This window comes from Crocodylus porosus, unplaced genomic scaffold (genome assembly GCF_001723895.1).
Source record: "Crocodylus porosus isolate Cpor-Errol unplaced genomic scaffold, CroPor_comp1, whole genome shotgun sequence".
Taxonomy (NCBI): Eukaryota; Metazoa; Chordata; order Crocodylia; family Crocodylidae; genus Crocodylus; species Crocodylus porosus.
The window spans coordinates 15,092,139-15,110,766 of record NW_017728918.1 but is presented as its reverse complement, the minus strand read 5'-3'; the positions used below and the strand labels follow the sequence as shown (position 1 = coordinate 15,110,766).

Below are 18,628 nucleotides of genomic sequence, written 5' to 3'. Positions count from 1 at the left end.
AACCGAGCAGTTGCTCTGGCAGTCCTTCCCTGTGTCCTGGAGGAGGCAGCAGCCCCCTTAACCTGTGGTTTTGTGGCTGTTTGCAGGGGGTCCTTTCTGCTTGCCTCGGTTTGGGGGCTGTGGTGACAATTGTCTAGCTGATGAAGTTTTTTTCTGAACAACACTGGGGCTTTCAGGAGTTGTCTTCCATTTCTGAAGAACTGCAAAAGTGCTAAATAATGAGTTTTTAGTGATCTAAATGAACTTGTTTCCTGTCATAACATAATCTAGTGCTATGTAAATGGAAAAAAAAGGTTATAATTAGGGACCCACTTAATTTGTAGCTGAAGGAATTTTTGTGGCTTGGTCGCAGCATGAAGAGCCGATTTCACGGGCATTTCCTGGCAGCCCTGCCCCACAACACTGTTTGGCAAAGAGGCCCCAGGGGGAAGCAGGAACTAGGGGACTCTGCTCTTCATGCTCATGCTCTGGGGCAGGCTGCAAGGCAGCGAGGACTGCTGGCTCTCACTGGGGAGCTAGCATTTTGTTTTCATTGAGGTTTTTTTTAAGTTGATTTTATGGACAATTGTGGATTTTATAGTTTCCATAAAATCTGCAAAATAGTGAATTAAGTAGGTCCCTAGTTATAATTCTTTTTTCTATAAAATGAGCTAGCACAGTAATTGTCACTGTGACATTGGTTATTTTAGTTGTTCATTTTGTTTCCTTTTTTCAATGTTGTTGACATGTTTATTTACATGGTAAGTTTAGGAGGTAGCTTTTTATTTTTTATTTAAACAGTCCCTCATATAGTGGTGCCCCATTCTGGCTTTGCAACGTGGTGGTAGTATTGTGTGTTATGAATGCATGAGAGTAGATATGTATTTCCTTCAGACAAAAAAATTGTTTAGGAACAAATTGCTAAGATGGATAAGGATTTTTATAGGTGATTTTGTTTTATCATACTAGCAGCCTGGTTGGTTGGGCTAGTATTAAGCAAACTTTTGACTGCAGGGCATTCTTTATTCAGAAGCTTGTCTAAAACTATCCTAACCATGTAGTTGATCCAATAAAAAATAATCACCACACACATCTTTGCCTCATATTTCCTTATATGAAATGTCTTAGCTTTTCTTTTGTACCAGTTATTTTTACTTGTATATTTTTTCTTAAGCATCAGTGAAATGCGGTGAATGTAGTATTGTTGGCGCTGTGCCCCTGCTTTTCAAGTTAATAGTCTTGAAGTTTCGTCCTGATCCTTGTGTCATTCTCTAGGCACAGCTGTGAAGTTAGTAAAGAAAGAGGCTTTCTACCTGTTCTTTTTGGATGGATAGGCTTCAGTGCCTGGACTGGTGAGTTAAGAGTGTGCACAGGTAATTGACTTGGCTGGTTTTTTGGGGTTTTTTTCTTCAGACAACTGGAGGTGTTGGGAACAGGACTGGTTCCTTGTACCACTTCCTTTCTGGCAAAACAAGTTCATTTTACAATCCCCTCCGGCATTTTTAGTTACCTCTGCAAGGGACTCTGAAAAACTCAGGACTACTCCATTCTCCATTGAATGTCCTGAACACCAGGTTACAGAGTCAGGCTATTTTTTGTTGTTCTCTCTTGGCCATTGAAACTTGGCCAAGCTTTATTCTCTGCTTAGTGGCACAGTTTTAACAGTAGTATTGGAGAGTATGCCTCGACCCAGAATAAAGGGGAGAGGAAGAAATTGAATCTAGGTTTCTAAAATATTGGCAGGAACTCTGATAAGTAGGCCACAATATATGAAAGATGAGTACTATCACGTTATTTGGCCATATCTTACAAGAAAGTGGCAGTTACAACAATATTAAGTGTACGCTGTAAATTCCTATTGGACCCAGCCATTGTGGGGATGTAAACAGGAAGACCTAGTTTCTGGATCCCTGTCAGGCTTGGATAATGAGGTAGGTTTTGTCCTTGTAAGCCTGAATTGTTTCTGGCCATACGCAAAAGGAGACGTTCACTAACTGGGGGACATAAAGGTAACCCAAACTCCCTGAAACATCCATGGCCTTAGATACACTCTGGGTTAGTGGGTACTTGAAGTGAGAATTTTCAGGATCACCTTTTGGGACTCGGGTACCTAAATTCTGGCCAAGTCTCATGGTGGTTGTGAAGATTTAGGGTGCAGCGCTGAGTGCATCAACTCTGTATTGCTCTCATCTGTTGTTTTGAGCAACTGATTATCTCAAATACTTGATTCAAGTGATTTCAGGACTACTTGGAAAGTCCAGCCCTCCCTTTTGTAAATGCTTTAGTTTATCTTAAATTTCTATCTCATTTGTCATCTTCTTCACCCCATCCCCATCAAGTCTTCCTCATAGTTCCTTGTTTTGGCTGTTTTAAATATATTTATATTTTTTGCAGTAGTGGGAGTCTCACTGCGTAGGAGCTATAACCTTTATACACTGGCAGCAGGTCATCCTCTTGATCCAAATTCCTTGCAGAGGTAACTTAAAAATGCCTGAGGAGATTCTGTAATGGGCTTGTTTTACGACAAAGGAAATGGTAAAAGGGACCAGTCCTGTTCCCATCACCTCCAGTTGTCTCCGGGTTTCCTCATATTTTTTTCTCAGCTCTTTGCTACAGCAATTACTATCAATTCTGCAGAATCATTCCCATTTGGCTTTGTATCCAGTAACAAATTCAGTAATAAATAAAATTTTTTAAACTTTGGAAGAGACACTAACTGGGCTGACAATTCAGTTAATACAAGTTGCAGCAAGTAAGAATGTGTTTCCCCTGTTTTTTGGACTGTCTACAAATTCCTATACAGGCCTATATTATTATGTCAATAGTATGCTCAGAAGATTACCATTAACTATTAGGCTAGAAACATCTGTTTAAGACAAGCTTTTGTTCTGAATAAACTAAGCCTTAGCTTGACAGGGAACAATTCCTAGCAACTTGTTCTCAGACAGTGGGAAAAATAGACTAGACAGACTTTGACTACTGAAAATTATTAACTAAACGTCACATTTATTTTATAGACTTTTTTATATTACTCAAATATTGTAAAGTTGCACTATATAAAGTTACAAGATCATAAGCACTATTAAGTCCTAATTAGGGGTGCACTGATACAGATTTTTTGGGCCGACACTGACGACCTATATTTAACGAGCCCTATTGGCTGATACCAATCTGATTTCTGATATAAGGCCAGGCGGCTTGGAGAGCAGTGTCCAGCTAGTAAGTCTGTTGTGGCAGAAGGGGAGAGGGAAGGGGCTTGGGGGGAAACAGATTGAGGCCTCTGCCGTGGGGAAGGGAGTGGGGCTGGGGCAGGAGCAGGTGCTGCACAGCTGGGGCAAGGTGTGGGACAGATCCGCAAGAAGCTTGTCCAGGGGGTGCTGGGAAGTGGGAGATGGCTCCCCCTGCTGCATGTACCCCGGGAGGGCATGGGGGGTGTGCCCCCTGATCTGCATGCAGGGCAAGGGTAGGCTACTGCTGTGGTCTGGGGCTGGAGGTGGTGCCGAGCTCTTCCCAGCAAGAAGTCTGGGGCTGAGCTGATCTGTGCTCGGGGAGGGTGATGGAACGATCTGTGGGGAAGGCAAGGGCCCCCAAAAGGGCACTTGCCTGCCTGTACACAAATGCCAGGAGCTTGGGGAATAAACAGGAGGAACTTGTCCTCCTGCTCAATGCAAATTATTACCATGTCTGGAGTACTGTGTCCAGTTTTGGGCTCCACAATTCAAAAAGGATGTGGAGAAGAGAGAGTGCAGAAGAGAGCCACAGGCATGATCAGAGGTCAGGAAAACAGACCTTATGATGAGAGGCTGAGATCAATGGGAGTCTTCAGCCTGGAAAAGTGCAGGCTCAGGTGTGATCTGGGGACCACCCATAAGTTTATCAGGGGTGTTCACCAGGATCTGGAGGAACATCTGTTCACCAGAGTGCCCCAAGGGATGACAAGATCAAATGGTCACAAACTCTTCTGCGACTGATTCAGGCTAGACATAAGGAAGAATTTCTTTACTGTCCAAGCCCCCAAGGTTTGGAATAGACTGCTGCCAGACAAGCACCTACTTTGAACTTCTTTAAGATACATTTGGATGCTTATCTTGCTGGGATCCTATGACCCCTGCTGACCTTCTGCCCCTGGGGTAGGGGGCTGGACTCAGTGATCCTCAGGGGTCCCTTCCAGCCTGAATGTCTATGTATATAAAATACCTTTTTGTTACTAGACTTAGTCCAGGCATCCCAGAAAAGCCTATCTCCATCCTCTTTATAATCACCCTGCAGGCATTTGAAGACTCTTATCAAATCCCTTTAAATCTTCTATCCAGTGTAAATAACACTGGCTCTTTCAGCCTTTCCTCTTAAGTCTTGTCTCCCAGACCCCTGATCATTTTTGCTGCCCTGTACTGGACACTTTCAAACTGCACATCTTGAATTGTGCAGCCCAAAACTTGACACAGTCTTCAAGGTGATGCCTCAACACTGCTGCCTAGAGCAGAGGAATCTTACTGCTAGGAAGTATCTTATAAAGACTCATGCACAAACAGAGTTGATACATGTAGGGAGGTATGTTTATAGGTATATAACTATAACACGGGTTCACAGAAAGATCTGAAAGAACAAAATAAGTTAAAAACCTTTAAAATAATAGATCTGAACACTCAACCTTCCTGATTTGTGGCTTATGAGAGCAGAATTTCTTTCAAGTTATCTAGCAGGCAAGAATCCACAACTCAGCCCCTAAACACTCTCCAAGGTATTTGTAGAATGAGAGGCAGACAGTTTGCCTGAGATGGTGTGAATATCTTGAGAAGTATCTTCTGCTTTTCTTTTTAGAAAAATATTGAGACTTCTGTCTCTGTAGGTGTAGATAGAAAAGAAACAGATGAGTATTTCTTAGGACCACTCTCTGTTATACATCTAGCAGGGAGATAAAATAAGCCAGAAATCACAGGTGTCCAGTTATACAAGCAAGTTGAATTTAAAGTCAGTAAAAGTCAAATTGATCTAAATAAGTTTCTATGTCAAATGGACCAGTAAAGATGTATAGAATACAAATTACATTACAAAATAAAAATGGGTGAAAGAATATGGATAGAAAAGAGGCAGATTCACAGTTTTTCTTTGTTTTTCAGGTAAAATGGATTCTTTGTCTCCATCACCTAAATTTTTAGATGTGGACCTAATGATAAGTCATGTAGCATGTCACCCAAAAGAAATACTTGTGACGTTTCAGGGGAAGTCTAAGACAGAATGTGAATTTGACTACCATATATTACAAAATGAAATACAGCATGTATGTAAAGTAAAGGACAACATTGGCATTGGTGAATCATGTTTGGTAGAGGATGCAAATGGAGAATGGCATAGAGGAAGAGTGTTGGAAAAGAGAGAAGAAGTCTGTGAAGTGTTTCTTGTGGATATTGGAAAAGTACTAATAGTCAACGAAACACACATTTCTTCTGTGAGTGGTCAATTGTTCCAGCTTCCTCCCAAGGTGCTGTATGGTGTTTTTGCAAATATACTTCCAGTTGGTGAAAAATGGTGTCCGAAAGCTGTGAATTATTTTTCTTCTTTAATAGGATTACAGATTAAAGGACATGTGCAAGCTATTTTACCCTACCAGACATTTCTCCTTGAAGTACCAAAAGTCACCAGTGATGTCCTTGAACTTCATTTAGGAAAACTTGTTGATGGACATTCTTTTCGTCTTATTGTAGAAATGTTAAAGGAATCCCCCCAAGGAGCGATTGATAACAAATTGCCAGATTTGCTCCAGCAAAAATATACAAGGCCAGATTTGTTCTCTCTCAACAATGCTGAGAATTTATCAGATTTTCAACCAGTGCTGGGTAATCTCCTTCTGCCTTTAACTGTTGGCAGTATAGAGAAAGTAAAAGTAACTGCTCCAGTTAGTCCAAGTAAGTTTTATTGTCAAGTACTGAAATGGCAGAAGGAACTGGAAGATCTGACAGCAGCAATGCATTTGTACTATGAAGCTATCAGTAAAGAAAATATTCCATCTTGTGATAGTTTTGGAGTACTCTGTGCTGCCAAAACACAAAATGGACAGTGGCATAGAGGAGTAATACAGCAGCTCCTCTCTGCTAACCAGATAAAGGTCTGGTTCATGGATTTTGGCCACAGTGAAGCTGTGCCCTCAAATTGTGTTCGGAAGCTTAAATCAGAATTCATTTCCTTACCAATGGTTTCATTTCCATGTGCACTGATGTGTTGCAGTGATCAGAACGAAGCTGCAATGAATCTTCAGATGAAAGAATTTAAACAGGCAGTGGTACGGCAGACTGCTGTCTATGCATGCATTGATCTGTTCAGTGCTAATGAACGTTTATACTATGTTACATTACAAAGTAAAGAACGTGAAATTAATGCTAAATATCTCAAACAAGAAGAAGTAGCTGTAGCAGTTTCTGATTCTAAGGCAGTTTTGTCCACTTGTGGTGAAAATAGTGTATCAGGTACAAATGTTATTGGCAATACTGAACAGACTGGAAACTGCATAATTGAAAAGAACCCTTTATCAGTCCAATGCAAAATGGCAGAAATGAAAATAAATTCTAATCATGTTGCTTTTGTGAAGTATGTGTTGAGTCCATCAGACTTCTGGATTCAGACTGCTGACTGTCAAAATGAGTTTCAAACCATGCTGAAAAATATTGCAGGTGTGTATAATGAATGTGGAATTAATGATAGAGTTGTTGAAAACCCAAAGCCTGGCTTACTCTGCTGTGCTCGATATAGCAAAGATATGCAGTATTATCGGGGTATTATCACTGAAGTGGTCGGTGTAAACATTAGTGTGTTTTTTTTGGATTTTGGAAATACAGATACTGTTCCGTTTCATGATGTGAAAACTTTGGTTCCAGAGTTTTGTGAATTACCAGCACTAGCTTTGTGTTGTGAACTTGCTCATGCATCTCCCAGAGAAGATGTGTGGGTTAAAAAGGAAACTGATTTCTTTAAAAAGATGGTATTTAACAAACCACTCCTGCTTCATGTCATTGCTAAGCAAAATGAAAAGTATATTGTGAATGCAGAATTTATGAGTGACTTGAAACAAATGAACGTTGTCACACTTATGGTCCAGGCTGGATATGCTGAGTACTGGGAAAAGAAACCAAATTCTCCTTTGGACGTTGTAAAAAATCCTCAACTTCCAAGTCCCCAGAACAAAAACAGAATATATAAAAATGCACAAGGCATGTCTGTTACACATAAAAAGAGTGAATCAGCAAGCAGAAATACCTGTCAAAACATACAGTTATTAAACATTCTTCCTGCAGCCAATAAATCTTTTGCATCTTTTCTAAGTTGGGAAAGTGCTATATTTAAAATGCATCATATGGTATCTGGGAGAAGACAATCTATGAAGACTTATACAGAGTTCATATTCAAACCAGGGACAGTTATTGATGTCGTATGTTCATATATCAATTCTCCAGGAGATTTTTCATGTCAGTTACGAAGCAAATTACCGGAGCTGATGAACTTGATGGAACAAATTCAGAATCACTATGAAGTGCACAGCAGTCCTTACACAGCTGGGCAAATTGCCTGTGTTGCCAAACACTCCAAGGATGGGAAGTGGTACAGAGCATCCATTGTGAAACAAATATCTAAAACTGAAGTTGATGTGATATTTGTAGACTATGGAAATAGGGAAAGAGTGTTAGTCAAAGATCTTCAAGGGATTCATCCATATTTTCTAAGTTTGGAAAGTCAAGCATTTAGATGTAGTATTAAAAATGTATCAGAATTCTCACAGTTTGATCCATTTGTTTGGACTGAAAAGGCATGTAGGGACTTCGAAAACTTCACTTCTGCATCTTGTGGGCAACTGACGTGCATAATTTATGCTCTAATTCTTATAAGTCCTAACTGTTTGTGTAATGTAGTTGATTTAAAGACTCCATTTATTAGCACGCGGCAGTTTTTCACAGAGCCTGAGTGTGTCCCATCCCTGTTAACAAAAGAACTTGGACCACTGTTTTTTCTGTATAGTTTTTGCTACTCATCTTTTGATGTAAAAATTGGAAGTGAAGAGGAGGTATATCTAACACACGTACGTAGCCCTTCAAAATTTTATTGCCAGCTTAATCGAAACGCTGATATCATAGATGCATTGATGCTGAAGACTGCTGAGATAAGTAAAATGCCAAGGAGTCCAAAATATGACAGTAGCAATATACGATTATGCATAGCAAAATACTTTGAAGATGGACTGTTTTATAGAGCTTTAGCTTCTGCTGTGGGGTTGTCATCCTACTCAATGGTCTATTTTGTGGACTTTGGAAATAAACAGATGGTAGAGAGAGAGAAACTGATACCTATTCCAAATAATGCTGTTGATGTACTATTCACACCCATGCAAGCCATCAAATGTTACCTGCCGGATCTTGTAGAGAGAGAGATTCCAATAGAAGTCAGTAGATGGTTTGAGGACAGCTTTATGGGGAAGCTCCTGAAGGCAGTAGTTGTATCTAGAGAATCAGATGGCCAGATTGGTTTGGAGCTGTATGATGGAAATCTCCAGATAAATAAAAGAATTAAAGAAATGTTATCGGAGTATGTTAAAAAATACACAAGGGAATCTGGACGTGCACTAAGTTGTACTGAACAGTTTGCTGCAAATAGCAAAATGTTACGGACACAATTCAATGAAGCAAATGTTACAAGTATTGAGAGAGAGAGCTTGAAAACTGAAACAAAAAAACAAGTATATGGTACAACTTCTCAACCTGACTTTAAGCAGGGTTGTGAAGCTAAAGAACAGGATGTGCTTACAGTGCAAAAAAATGCGCCCTTAAAATTGTCGACATTCAATGGCAGTGAGGAGCTAGGCTCTGAAAATATCGTGAACTTGCCTGTGCAACACAGAAGGAAAAGTACAGATAAAAAATTTACTTCCAAATTGCTGCATGGTTCTGCTGTATGTATGGGGGAAACAACTGCAGATGACATGCCTGAAACAAATACTAACAAACTAAATTACACAGGCAAAGAAAAGAGTAGTAGAATAAGTTTTCCCAAGTGTATAAACCTGCCCCCACGTAATATTCAAGCGAACTCTAAGTTACCAGGTTATATTTCTAATCTAAATAGCTTGTCAAGTTTCTATATTCATCTTGCAGATGATGAAAACCTACTAATTCAGCTTGCAGAAGAACTCAATAAAGGAGCAATAAATACAGATTATGAACTTTGTCTCAATCAGTTTGTAGCTGGGGATCTTGTTATTGCAGAATATGCAGTTGATTGCTCTCTGTATAGAGCAGCTATTAAAGCTGTTAGATCAAAAGAATCTTTTGAGGTAGAATTTATTGATTATGGCAATACAGCAGTTGTGAATTCATCAAAAATCTACAGGATTCAAACAAAGTTCTTAACTTTGCCGAAGCTCAGTATCCACTGTTTCCTTAGCAGATTAAAAAGTAGTTCTCCCGATAGAACCTGGAGCAGTGAACTTATGTTCTACTTTGCCAGAGAAGTGATTAATAAGCCCATCATCTGTGTGTTTTTGCAAGATCATGAACAAAAGTGGGAGGTAGATATACTTTGTGATGGAAAGTCTATGGCTAATGACTTACTGGAGAGGGAAGGCAGCTCAGGATTACAGAAAACCCAAGTACTAGATGTGGAAATGAGAACCAAAGAAAACAGTGTAGGCACAAATGTTGACTCTGAAGAGTCCCCTGTGCGAAGGAAAATATCTGAAGATGCAAATAAACACAAGGCTGAGAAACATCTTTGTTTCCTAGAAACACCTAGAAACACCTCAGAGAATCTGTCTAAAATTCCTTCTCAAGATTTAAATGCTGGGCAGCTAGAAATAGCTGAAATAATTAATGTTTCAAAATGTGGAAACTTCTGCATAAAATTAATTAGAAATGCTAAAACATTGAGTCACTTAAAGATAATGATTGCCAAAGAAGTAAAGAAAAAGTGCTTGCTTGCCACTGAAAATATTAAAGAAGGATTAGAGTACTTGACAAAATCTAAAAGAACACTGAGTTGGTACCGATCGGAAGTGATAAAAAAGGTTGAGAGTGAAAAGAAACTCTTCGTTTTTTTTGTGGATTGTGGTAGGTGTGAAATGGTATCCTGGCATAATACAAAAATGCTCTCTGATGAGATCAGAAGTATTCCTAAACAGGTTGTTTCATGTAAATGGGTTTGGGTTAAAAATTCAGGTAAAATACCATTTGACCATGTGGTGCAGACAGTTGCACATCGTGAGATAAAGATCTTGTTTTTACGATACTTAGAATCTTCTTGTATCTGGGAAGTAGAAATCTTAATAGATGGGATTCTACTTTTGGAACATTTGAATCAAATCTCAAGCCAAGATAAAAGTAAAGAACTGAATTGTTCAGAATGTGCAAGTAATGTACACTCTATGATGTCATTCAGGATAAATTCAGTTACATGGTCACTATTGCAAAGTGGTAATCAGTACCGTGGATTTGCAGCTACAGTTACTGATCCTTCAAACTTCTGTGTTCAGTTAGAAGACTTATTTGACACTATGAAAACTTTGTTCATGCTACTCTCTGACCTTCCAGATAACTTGCCAGCTTTGCCACAGGAATTTGTGACTCCTGGTGTGAGTTGCCTGATCAAGCTTGAGTTGGAAGCACAGTGGAATAGGGTGGAAGTGACGGAAGTTTTAAATCACTCTATTCTCCTTACATTTATTGATTATGGCTTTCTGAAATACATCCCTTATTCTGATATCCATAAACTTAAAATCATTCCAGATGAACTTGCTTGCTTGCCACGACTAACTTATTCGTGCTTTTTATCTGGGGTGAATCCTGCAAAAGGGAATGACTGGAGTGATGAAGCTAAGCTTTTGTCCCAAGAATTTCTGAGTAAAGGAGGTCTGATTTTCCAGTTTAAACAGTATGGTTTTGGAATGAAATTAGAGGTAGATGTTTTATGTGAGCAAAGAAGTCTAGCCGATATCCTGGTTGGTGCTGGCTTTGCGGTCTACACTAGAAGTAAAAACTGCTTTGTTGCACCTCATACAAAATCAGAGAAAGCAGGTTCACAATCTAAATGTGAATCTCAGCACTCACTCTTGCAACTTTCTGAACGAAAACTTGGCTGTCGGGAAAACATTGTTTTGCCAGTTGAAGAAGAGAACTCTCAACAGCAAATACTAGATCTACACGATAACAAGGACCATTGTACAGTATCAAGAAGGAATTCCACTAAACCACATGCTGGAAAACAACTGAGGAAGAAACCAAAGTCAAATAATAATGATAAAAGCAGTGCAAAAGATGAGCTCAATACTGACAAAAATAAGCATAGGCAGCACTGTGATATGAAATGTAAAGTGAATGGCACAGAACGTATTACTCAAAAGAAAAGTCCAGAGTCATTGCGTGAAACTTACGAGACTTCTGATCTGGACACCAGAATGGGAGTAATGAAGATAAGGGAAGAGATGCCATCAAATTAATGTTTGAATAGTAAGTGTCAGTGCATAGTATAAAGGTTAAGCATAACGTTACATAAATTATATAATTCATAATGTGTGGGGGTTTTTTACTTTATTTTAAATTTCAAACAGTTCTCTCTCAACTCCAGAATTGTTGAAAACACTTTGCTTTATATACTAACAAGAATTTACATTTGGACAGTGGTCAAGGCATAAAAACCTTAGGTCAGAAATGAAAATGTAAATCTTTTCAGAATATTTTAAATGTATATGAAAATGCAGGGTCATAACTATATCTCAACTTTAACAATTTAATTTTAATTGCATGTATGTATGCGTATAATATATAATATGCATAAGAGAGAGGGATGTATTATAAACATAAACATGGCTATTATGGGGCATACAAAATGTTCTCAAAGATTAAATACTTGCATGATACAATTCGGCATTCTAGTTAAGAGGATTAGCAGAGTTCTATATCTTGGAACAACATGGAACAATATGGAAGCTTGTCATTAGACTCAACTAGCTTCATTTTGTCAATGAACTTGAGCATCCTAGAGAAACTTGTATTTTTATCTCTCCATATGATAGTTTAATGGAACTTTTTGTAAACTATATAGTTAAACTAAGCCAGTGACATTTGTTTTGGTATATTTCTAACTTTCATGGTCGGAAGTTTAAGTATCAGATTGTGAGACTCTTATTTATGTTGATGGACTTTGAACTTTACATTTAACTTCAATATAGGGTAGAAATGACACATCGTCAAACCCTTGTTCTGAAAGAGTATATTCATTTCAGTCAAAATATTCTAAAGATTGAAACTTTAAGACTGATGGTGTATCTTATTTACTTCTGAAAATATTGTATTAGAAACTTATATAGGATAGGAGAAAAAAATTCAAACTCCTTACTTTCAAATAGAGGTGACTAAATTTAATGTTGGGGATTGTGCTGTATTCTAAGGATATTGGTTCTTATTTTTGCCATTATCTACTTGTTTGGTTAAGCAAATGCACGTGAATGTAAATTTATATGTATTAGGTAAGTGGTAGATATGGATTTTCTTATAAGCATGGGGTTAATTTTTTGATCCGAGATGAAGATCCCAGCTCAGTAAAGTCAGTGCAGCTGCTACTTTTGCATGTCACCCATGCGCTATTTTCTTCTCTTAAAAACTTCAGCTCATTAGTTTTGTTCCATACAGACCAGCAGGGAGAAGATAAAACCTTCCTATTAAACTGAATCAACTGTGTTTTCAGGACTTTAATTTAGAAAGAAACGAGCATATCTTTAAGCCTGAAATTCCCAAAGATTTTTCTCCATTTACTTTTAATCAAACTTGATCCTAAATAAATGGAATCAGGTTTGATTATTTGAAATTTTTTTGTGTTATTGATTACTTGATTGTAACCCTTTATTCAAGTTGTATACATGTATATGCAACATACGTAAATATATTGTAATGTTTGCCTATATAATAATGTTACATTGAAAATTATAATACAGATGTTACAGGAAATGGTGGCATTGCAATGGAATAAAAATGGTAAATGCATGTATATATTTAGATGTTTATGTTTTTCTTCAGTTTCCTCTATAGCACTTAAGCTTTCACCTGTTGGATACATAATAATTTGTGGCTAAATTATTTTGAATACTTTGCTTTGAAGCTCACTTGTAAGTAGTTGATAAACATGTTGAAAAGTATTATGACAATAATGACTTGGCTTCATCCAATATTAAATATTATATCTGGTGATCTTAAATCTGGTTTAGAATTGGGTCTAGTTTATAAAAAAAAGTGGTTTTTGCAATATAACTGTAGAACTATATGCTGCTGAATGTGTTTTAAATGTATTCTGTTTTCTTTTGAAGTAAATATTCTTTTGCTATTGTGATTTGTAATACAGACTTTATTTTATAGAAGTGGAGCTCTTAGGAGTTTGTGGAATATATGAAAAGATGTCTGAGTTTGAGTAATCAGTACAGAGCAACAGTTAGCTATGTTAATCCAAAATTAGTCAGAAGGCAGGGCAGGGTGCCCCCTTCTAGACTAACTTTTTAACTAACTTTATAGACTTGTTAAATGTTAGCTAACAGGTTAGTGTTTAAGAGACCATTAATACTGCCTCCCTCCCCTGCTGAGATCCCCAAGCCCTGAGCCCCATGTGGTGGGTTGCAGTTGGGCCACACCCCCTACTCCCTGCAGGGCTAGGTCAAGGCAGGGCCATGCTCCATGCACAGCTGGATCCAGGCTTGGCTACACCCTCCCTTCACCATCCTACCCTTCCCTGATACATGGCCAGGTCAGGGCTAGACCATGCCCCTTTCCGCCCCACAAGGGGGCTAGGGCACATTCCCTTTGTGTAGGGTGACCATATTATTTTAAAGGCTTCTGTCTCCTTCCCCAGGTAGGGGCGCTCTAGAGGCAGGTGGGCAGGGGCACAAACTCAGTCCAGTGGAGAGGCGAAGTGGCATGGTGCTCCAGGCAGATGCGGAGGCAGGCACTGCTGATGCTGGGCAGGAACAAGGTGGGCAGACAAGCTGGCACCGCTGCACCGGCACATGCCAGGCTTGGCTCCTGATCAGTGACTGGAGGCAGGGGGGTGAGGGGACAGTGCTGGACACTGCTCCAGTTCGCCTGCTTTGCTTCACAGCAGCAGGGGTGCCTGCCCACCTGCCTGCCTTGCGTACTATGCCTCTGCCCCCATGACCTTGCAATTCTGGGATTTCTTCAGTTGGCTGGGATGTATGAGTACCCTACCACTTTGGAGTTAGGCCATGCTGCCTCTCCCTGCACAGCTCAACTGAGGCAGTCATGCCCTCTCCCTTCCCCACAAGGGGCCAGAATGGGCCTAGGCCAAGCCCCTTTATTCTATGCAGCTTGATCAAGGCTGGGCTGGCCCCCTCTATGCAGCTGGGTGGGGCTTTCCCCACCCTGGGAGCCAGACTGGGACCACTGGATAGATCTGGTCCATGGACGGATCAGATATCGCCTATTTAGTTCACCAGGCAAAAATGTAAAGCACCTCTGCTCTAGAAAAACGTGGGTATGTTTGTACCACAGCAGCAGTGTGCCTCAGCTGGGACACACCTGAACATGTCCTGCCCACGCTACTTCTAGTGTCACACTCCAGACCCAGAAATACACCACTGAAGCCATAACAGTTACTGTAATGGCAGCCATCAAGCACCCTGGAGGCTACAGTCTCAAGAGCACCTGGGGCAGAGGAGTCTGACCCTGGAGTGGTTTTCCTATTACATTTCTGGGTATGGAGTGTGCAAATGGGAGTGGGCGAGTAGGTATGCTTAGGAATGTCTGGGTTGGCCACTGCCATCATGATGTAGACATGTACCATATGTTTAGTCATCAGTGAGAATAAATCGTGGGCCTTGGAGAAATACTAAGAATATGAGTATGTGTATGGAGGGGTGTGACATTACAGTAAGGAAAAAGGTTTTTCATGGGAGAGGAGTATTGACACTTAAAAGATTCTGGAGGGTCTTAGATCTCAGCCCCGATCCCACAGGCAGAGTCCCCCAAAACTTACAAACAAAAATGTAAGTAGGGAAATCCAATCTTTATGCTGGGGGGGAGGGAACCCTCAAAACTGTTAGATAATCACTTAACTTTTACAAAAGAAAAATTAGGCCGAAAAAATATCTTGGCACTTATTTTTAGTTGCTCTAGTTTCCACGTCCAGTAATCGCAGAGGTTTTTCTCTCTCTCGTTATACATTGCTGTGTCAAAGTAACCGTGTCCTTGATATAAAGCTGTAAGATTCATAGATTCATAGATGCTAGGGTCGGAAGGGACCTCAATAGATCATCGAGTCCGACCATAGATCATCGAGTCCGACCAAGATGTGAAGAATATGATTATATAATTGTGTAGCTAATTCATTATGAACATTACAATTACTTGTTTTTTCTATGCTTCTAAAATAGAAAGGGGAAGTCTAGGTCAATTCATCATGCGTACATTATGTAAAATAATACATATATATATATATATATATATGCATCCTGTTTCCAGTCTTCAAAGCCTGGAGAAAAGATGAATAAAGTAATGTTTCCTTTCTTTTAACTTGGTTTTTATATATAGGATAATATCTTGTAAAACCTTTTACTGGAGCCTTACCCCACTTCTTTGGTTTCCCCCTACTCTTAAAAATTCAAAATGCACCTGTCCCTTAACTAATAACAATTTTGTGTTTACCTTATTTCTGGGTAACACTTGATCTTGAGGTCTAGCTGGTTTGATAGTACTGTAATTACTTGAATCTAAAATGAGGTCCCCCGAGTCAGCCCCTTATCTTAGATTTATGTACAAAGCAGAGGCAGGGTAGCGGGCTGCTGAAGCTCTGACTTCGGCCCTGAACCTGGGTCACAGCCAGAGTCAGACCTACAGCAGCCTTCTGCCTCCTCCCCCATCTACTTGCCCTCTGTATCTTCTGTCCTTCCTCCCACTGTCTGCCCCTCTGGCTCCCCTTTACTGTCAGGCACAGCTTGGCTACGGCTTGGACTGGATTCTCTCCTGGGCATGCAGCTCATGGAAACTCTACCCCCGGCCGAGATAATCAGCAGTACCAACGCTGCTACATGGCCTGGCAGGGACTGGGAGGGAATATAGTCTGAGCAACTTCTGACAGTAGGGTGGGGGAGAGGCAAAGATTGTGGGGGGACAGGGCGAAAGGGGCAGAGAGACTGGGGGAAGAAGGGACAGAGATTGTGGGGAGGGGGGGAGGAAGAGGCTGTGGGGGACTGGGAGTGGGGTGCAGGTGGCAGGAAGGCTTGTGGGGGGGAAGTGGAGGGGCTGCCTGAACCCCCTAGTAAAATGATCTCCACAGCCGCAGCTTTCCCTGCTGTAACAGCTGAGGGTAGAGAGAAACTTAAGACCACCCCCTGATAATTAGATCCTAGACTTGGATACCTAGATCCTATACTTGGGAAATGATTAAAAAATTCTTTATTATTTTTCTGTATAAAGAATTTAATTATTGGGTGGTTGTCTTAAATGCAGGGTCATCTTAGAGTTGAGTAACTACAGTATATCTAGGATAACCTCCAGGCATCCTAGAGATAGCAAGACTATCTTCAAAATTTTACCAATCCAGCTTATTATATATAGAATCCTACACCTAGCATTTTCATGCCCAGGGCACTAGAGACTCAATCTCTCTGGGTATTTATGAGTTTGACATTGCAGAACTCAAATCTGAATGAAATTAGCAGTGCAAGGAACCAGATAAGTTAGTTAAGAGTGAAATGCAAAGGAAAAGGGCAGGTTGTAGATATTTAAGCTTCTCACCTAATCAGCCATTATTGCTTTTCTTCTGCTTAAGGTCTTCAGCAAATCATTTCTTGGAGCTAGGTGCTGAAGACCTGTTTGTGGGGGGAAAAAATCCCAAGCAACCAGGTTGCTGCTGATGCAAAACCTGTTTTTAAATCCCTACTTGGCATATTGCAGAGCAAGGACTAATAGAACCCGTGTGTTCCATATCACCACCAGAGTTGCAGGGTTATCCACGCTCTCACTCAAGAAATATTTGGTTAATACAAAGTAGAGCAATCCTTCCTTGGTGAATTTTCTGATTACCTTGATGTGGAAGGAGCACATGCACCAGAGTGGCATACACATGCTTAGTGCATGCTGATGTGATATGGCAGAAACCAGTTAGTCTGAAAATTCTTTTGGGATTTGGGCTGCTTGTCACTTGTGGGACAACCTTAGCACTTAGGTTTCCACTATTGGGCTTACACACAACTTCCTAGTTGACAGCTGAATATTTGGCCTGAGAGTGATGATAGTACTTAAGTGGTAAATTTAGGTGTGTAGTTATCTTTGAGGACTTGGCCCTTGGTATCTCTGAAAAACAACATCATAAAAATGCTTTTGTTGATCCTAATAACAACAGGCATTAGGCCTGGCCATTTGGGTACAGAATCCAGAATTGGTCTCTAAATGCTTTAGGAACAAAATATAATCGCTTGGAGGTATTTCTTACCTTTAACAGATTAAGCCATTATCCTTAAAAGCTAACTAGTATTCCATAGTAATTAATTTGATTTGGATAGGATTGGGATTCCATCAAACATGCAAAGAAATGCTGTAAAAGTGTATGGTTTAATTGAAGATTATTCAGTATGCACATAAATCTCACAATGGGTGAGAGAAAAGGAAAAGCTGTTATAAGAACATATGTTTATATGGACAAGCTCTGGGCATGTTGGTGAGTATTTTTGTTTATGGCTGGGTATGAATAAAATAATCTGTAATCTGTAGAACCTACCATATCATAGAAACATAGAAAAGTAGGTTGTAAAGGACTTCAGGTTAACTAGCCTAACCCCTTGTGTAAGGCAGGATCATCCACGTCTGGAGTGCTTTAGAAATGTGCGCTGTCTAACTTGCTCTTTAAAAACAACCAAGGACAGAGCTTCCATAGCTTTCCAGGGTAACTTGATCCAATGCTTCCTGTTAAAACTTTCTTCCTAGTATTTAACTTTTCCCCTGATTTGCAGTCAAATGAGAGATACATATGTAACCTGCTTCCACCTCATTGTGGGGGGTTAGAAGCTGTCTCTCTTGTTTCCTGGACTGTTAAACTAAAACAGTGGTTCTCAGCCAGGGTGCTGTGAGCTCCTTTAAAGGGTTTTTTTGGAGTGCCATGCAGTGTTAGCACTGTTAGGTTTGCACATGCCCATGATTCACAAGATAAACCCAGAGGGAGCTTGTATGCATGAGGGAGGTTTAGTCCTTCAGGGTTGCATTCTGTGCCCCCTAAATTGAAAGGGTGAGTTTTTCATTGAAATGGTGGGTTTTGTATTTGTGTCACTATACACATCATTGTCCTGGTGGCTGCAAGTGCCTGCTGAAGGCAGCACCAATCCTTTTTGTATTTTTTGGTGGAACCTGCCTATCTCTCCCATGGCTGGCGGGTGAACTGTTGGCAGGCTGAGCAGCCCCTGAGCTGCAGGGGCCTCGGTCCGCCCTCTGGGACTGGCCAGGCAGGCTGCTAGTGGACCAGGTGCTGCCCCATCTCAGAGGCACCCAATTCAACTCTTCCCCCAGCTTGCTCGGGCTTCTGGTACCCTGTACACCATCCCCACCACCTTCTCTGGACACCAGTACACCCAACCACCCTCTTGTCACCTCCCCATGCTGCCCCAGGGGCAAGCCAGCCT

General features: G+C 40.3%; 1 protein-coding gene across 3 annotated transcripts in view; it reads left to right on the top strand.

Annotated features, from left to right (window-relative positions):
• Positions 1-11,517, top strand: part of TDRD15 (tudor domain containing 15) — a 12,919-nt gene extending 1,402 nt beyond the window's left edge. Inside the window, exons 2-3 of one of the 3 annotated variants that reach the window (XM_019537337.1) lie at positions 1,255-1,331; positions 5,100-11,517. In XM_019537337.1, coding sequence (XP_019392882.1) covers positions 5,105-11,452 — 6,348 coding nt within the window. In that variant the 5' untranslated portion in view covers positions 1,255-1,331; positions 5,100-5,104 and the 3' untranslated portion in view covers positions 11,453-11,517. Of the gene's footprint in view, positions 1-1,254; positions 1,353-3,168; positions 3,199-5,099 lie in introns of those variants that run through there. The other 2 variants (XM_019537336.1, XM_019537338.1) reach the window with 2 other exon arrangements.
• Positions 11,518-18,628: the final 7,111 nt, after the last annotated feature.